Source organism: Condylura cristata, unplaced genomic scaffold (assembly GCF_000260355.1).
Source record: "Condylura cristata isolate star-nosed mole 26May11 unplaced genomic scaffold, ConCri1.0 scaffold00009, whole genome shotgun sequence".
NCBI classification, from domain to species: Eukaryota; Metazoa; Chordata; class Mammalia; order Eulipotyphla; family Talpidae; genus Condylura; species Condylura cristata.
This window is the reverse complement of record NW_004567110.1, coordinates 11,657,943-11,663,035: the sequence shown is the minus strand read 5'-3', so window position 1 is coordinate 11,663,035 and position 5,093 is coordinate 11,657,943. Positions and strand designations below refer to the sequence as shown.

The 5,093-nt window shown below is 38.3% G+C and overlaps 1 protein-coding gene across 1 annotated transcript in view; it reads left to right on the top strand.

Annotated features, from left to right (window-relative positions):
• WDYHV1 (WDYHV motif containing 1) overlaps positions 1–4,084 on the top strand; it is a 15,653-nt gene extending 11,569 nt beyond the window's left edge. Inside the window, exon 6 of the mRNA XM_012722816.1 lies at positions 3,434–4,084. Coding sequence (XP_012578270.1) covers positions 3,434–3,543 — 110 coding nt within the window. The 3' untranslated portion in view covers positions 3,544–4,084. The remainder of the gene's footprint in view (positions 1–3,433) is intronic.
• Positions 4,085–5,093: the final 1,009 nt, after the last annotated feature.

The window sequence follows — 5,093 nt, the reverse complement described above, 5'->3', positions numbered from 1 at the left end:
TCTCAGTGCTGTGCTTTAACCCGCTGCGCCACCAGGGAGGGCCCTAATGTCTATTTTTTTAAAATAACAAGTGCCTGCAGCTAGTAACCATGTTTTTAATTTACATTTAAATGTCCAAAAAACCACATTTGCCATATTTCACAATTTGTGGAAGATTTCAGTTGACTCACTGATTTATGAGGAACTTGGCACCTGCCCCCAGTGAGCAAAAACTTCCACCCTGTTACCCCCGGGGCCTCGAATGATGGTGCCCATTGTTTATTTTATTTCTGGTTACTTGGTCATCCTGCATCTCAATTTTTCAATGATGTCAAAAGTTCTGGCTTAGTGATTATTTAACATTTTCTGTAGGTCTGTTTCCATTTCTAGTTTTTTATATCCTACATTTACCCTTTTATTATGAAAGGTGTTTGTAGGTTGATGAATGCTGTGTGTGTGTGTGTGTGTGTATCTTTTAGTTCTTTTCTGATACCTGCTCTCTGTGTAATTTCTCTTTAAGGAGCATGCTGTTCTTAGATTTATTTCTCTGAGTGTAGTGTCTTTATTTGTATTAGCTGCTTTTTAAGGTATTTGTATTTATTACTAGGTTTTAGCAATCTGATGATGGTGGGCAGTAGTATAATTTTCTTTTATTTCTTTTTTTTTTATGTTTGATTTATTTATTCATACAGAACTGGGGTACAAACCAAAGGTACAGGGCCAGTGAGAGGCTTACCAGAGACAGAGTGGGGAGCAGAACAGGCAGAGTGACCGAAATACACTGCTGAGGGAAGCAGTAGGGAGACTGGAAAGATCTGTCAGTCCATAAAGGTCAGCCCCCTGGCTGGGGGTTGAACATTGCTGCAGACAGCTTTATAGTGCTGCCCTTTAACCCTTTATGCCACCAGGAAGGCTGTTGTAGAGTAATTTTCTTTAGGTTTACAATAGTTGAGGCTTGTTGAGATTCTTTGATGGGTGAATTAATAGTTTCCATCAAATTTAAAAACATTTGGTGTTTTTAAGTATTTTTCTCACCCCTTTTGTATTCTCATACTTAAACTATACGTATGTAGTTTGCTTGATGTTATTCCTGTAGATCAATGATGGTCTGTTTCTTTTTTTCATACTTTTCCTGTACTTGATAATGGATAGTTTTATATACATCTTGTTTGTAAGTTCATCAGTCTTTTCTCTGTATTAACTAATTTGTTGTAGTCCCGTGCAGGGACACTTTCTTCTCATTGTACTTTATTTTTCATTTTTAAGAGTTTCATTTGGGGCTGATTTAGTATCTCTCCTTTCTTCATCATGCTTATGTTTTTATTCTATCCTTTTGAATATGTGCATTCACATTTGTAATAGTTATTTCTTGGCCTTTGTTTGCTAGTTCTATGATTTCTGACATTTTAGTCTCTGGTAGTTTATTTTTCTCCTGCCTTTGGGGTCATGTTTTCCTCTTTCTTTGTGTGATTCATATTACTTAGTTGGATGCTAGACTAATTTTATATTGTCAGATTTGTTGGCTCTTGAGATACTTGTTGAAAATCCTGTTGGTTTTTGTTCCGTTGTGTGGTTCAATCACTTGGATTACTTAGTTGGATGCTAGACTAATTTTATATTGTCAGATTTGTTGGCTCTTGAGATACTTGTTGAAAATCCTGTTGGTTTTTGTTCCGTTGTGTGGTTCAATCACTTGGATTACTTAGTTGGATGCTAGACTAATTTTATATTGTCAGATTTGTTGGCTCTTGAGATACTTGTTGAAAATCCTGTTGGTTTTTGTTCCGTTGTGTGGTTCAATCACTTGGAGTCAGTTGTATCCTTTTAGGGCTTGCTTATTAGTCTACTTAGGGCAAGCTCAGCGCAGCCTTTCATCTGGGGCTAATGGAACCCCGCTGCCCTGGCATGGTCCTTCTGAGGACTCTGCCAGAGGCTTCTCGCCATCCTGGCTGGTGTGGACTGTGGAAACTGGGACTTACTCCACCTTTGTGTTCTGTGCGTCTTGCCTGACCTCATGAGATCAGTACTTAAACAAACGAGTATGGAGTGGGGGTGTAGGGGGAATGGATCCCTCTGCAGAATTCCATAGCATTGCACCTCTCTCTCCTCTAATTCCTAACCCTCAGATGTCGCTGCCTGGGTCTGTGTTGTGCTGTGGGAACTGCCCTGGGATGGGGGCAGTGGGTGGAGTGATCTGGAGGTCTCCAGGCTTTTACGTCTGCTTTCTCACAAATCACAGGCAAGTGTTCACATTGTCCGTCATCTGGAAACATTGTCTTCATGTAGTTCAGTTTTCTGGCAGCTTATGGTTGAAGTCTAGTTCTAGTAACAATTTTTGATGAGCAGAGCAGAAATCTGAACATACTTAAGATTTATTTTTTTAATATGGAAAATTTAAGTCACACGTAAAACTAGACAGAGTAACATCAGACTCTCAGTAGTTACGAGTCAGGACCAATTGATTCATTTATGTCCCATTCACTTTCCCCGTCCTTAAATTTACTTTGAAAAATAGCCAGTTATTATATCCTTCAAGTCTTTAAAATATAAGGATTTCTTAAAAAAAAAAAAAAGTCCTCAAAACCATTATATATCTGAAAAAGTTAACAGCGATTCTTTAAAATCATCTATTTCTCTACTCAGTGTTCAAATTCGCAGTTACCAAGTCATCATCTTTTTCACCCAGTTTGTTTAGTTGACTCAGACTCCAGATAAGGTCCCCAAATTGTGCGTTTGATAAGTGTCTTCAGTCTTTTTTAGTGCTTACACTGCTTGCCTCCCCTAGCTTTTTCCCCCTTTGTAATTTGTTGAAGAATTGAGCCTGGTTTTGGCTGATTGTATCTCTCTTGCTTCCTCTGGCTTTAAATCGGCTGTTAATAAAATACATTGGCTGTTTGACTATCCGTGTACTTTCATTTTGAAATAATCTTAGAGTTAATGAAAGTTTGCTGAAATAGTATAGAGTTCCTGTGTTGTCTTTAGTCTTTACTCTGATTTCCCTTAGTGTTGTTTTATATAATCATAATCTAACCACCAAAACCAAGAAAATGGTAAAATTGATATAAAAATATTAACATAACAGTATTGATACAATGTTAGTAACTTACAGGCCTTATTTAAATTTTGCATTATTTTCCACTAACTTCTTTTTTCTGATCCAGATCTCCTCCTGAATATTACATTTACTTGTCTCCTCCAATCTGTCAGTCCCTTTTTTATTTCCCCTTTTACAGCTTTTATATTTTGAAGAGTGTGGTCTGCTGTTGTGTAGAGTGCCTCATTTGGGTTTGTGTGGTGTTTTGTCATGATTAAATTGAGTTTATGTATTTGAGATGAGAATACCACAGATGGGGCACTGAGTTTAGCCATTAGAGTAATTTTTCCTACCTTTAATCTTGGTTGTTTATTACTGTTACAATGTGTTTTCAGTGGACATTTCTTTCATGTTTCCTAGATTCCAAAATGAACCTGAATGACTTTATCAGCATGGATCCTGAGGTCGGATGGGGAGCCGTATACTCGCTCTCCGAATTTGTTCATCGGTTTGGCAGTCTGAACTACTGACCTTGACATCTGGACACTGTCCCAGGGTGAAATTCTAGGATATAAACCTTCCGTCCTTTATTTGGGACAGTAAAGTTGGCTCAGAATTATGTTTTTTCTCTTTTAATCCATTTTAGTTGAAAATTTTGCATAACATTGGGGTTTCTTTTGATAATTTGAATTTGATATTGTGTATATTTGCTAAGATATTCCTATGATTCATTTGTTAAAATGTGATGACTTATGCCAGTAACTGTTCTTTATCATCATAACATGGAACTTGTGCCTGTTCTGGGTGTTTTTGTCTTTCCCAGCTATATTGTAAGCTCCTTGAGGGCAGAGTTGTGACTCATTGCTCTGTGACTCTTTAATGCTCATAAAAGGTGCCGAAAAAAAAAATTGTGATTGTGCTGCTGCTTGAAGAGGGCTAATAATTGTGAGCCGAATCAGTCATGAGATTAGTTATTTTGGCTATTATGTTCCTGAAAAAGAATGTAGCCTTCCCAGGCTTGGGTATTGTTTGGCCTATTTATGTTTCTAAATAAAACTGATTGAAAGTGAATTTTGCTTTGAAGATTTTGTGTCACTGTTGGTGACCTGAGAGCCCAAGGATGTTTCCTTTGTGGATGGGGAGCCATCGCTTTTCAGTGCATCACCACTGCCTCCTTGAGAGGTTTTGGAAAAATTTTGGCTTTAATCATTTATCATACAATTCCAAATAAAAAATGTTTGGCATTAACCTGGCATTCAGTACACGGCCCTATTCATGTCTTCACGGTTCTACTGCAAAAAAGAACTATTACTGTGAAATGAAGGATGACCGAGCTTTTGATCTCCAGTGAGTTTTCTGCTCATTAAGAAGCTTTCATTGAATATAGTGTCTCTGCCTTAAACGCCATAGAAGGATACCTGTAGTTATTTATTGAAGAATCAATCTAAGGAACCATTTGTATCCATTTGGTTTAGCTGACCAGGAAAATTCTGGGCAAAAGTGAATGAACTTTTGGAAAGAAAGACAGGTATACCCTTTTATAATTTAGAGCTAACTATAGATCCCATGTTTAGATATATCATCATTGTATATTAGATGGTCATTAAAAAAAGTATGTTGCTAAAATGAAGGAGATAAATGTAGCAGGTTTTATCACAAAAATACATGATATCATGAGTAAAATGTTTCAGGCATCAAAGGGTTGTTATCTGATTTACAAATTGCATTTTTGGAGGTTTTCCCCCCCTCCCATTTGATGAGTCTTCCAGTCTGGTATTCAGTTGAGTAGTACAAACAAACCAGGCTATGTGTATGTCTGAACTCCCCAGCTTCCTTGCCTTGAAATTGAAAATGTACTGCTTCTAACCAGCGTAGGAGCGAGGGTTAGTTTTAAGCCTGTTAAAAACAACAGATTCTGGCCCTCCCTGGTGGCGCAGCGGGTTAAAGCACAGCACTGAGAGTCTGAGGCCACTTCCGCATGAGTTCGATTCCTGCCTGCTGCCTTCCCCGGAGGAGACCACATGGCGAGCCAGACCTCTCCTGACCCGCCCGCTGCTCCCCTCAGCAGTGTACTTCGTCG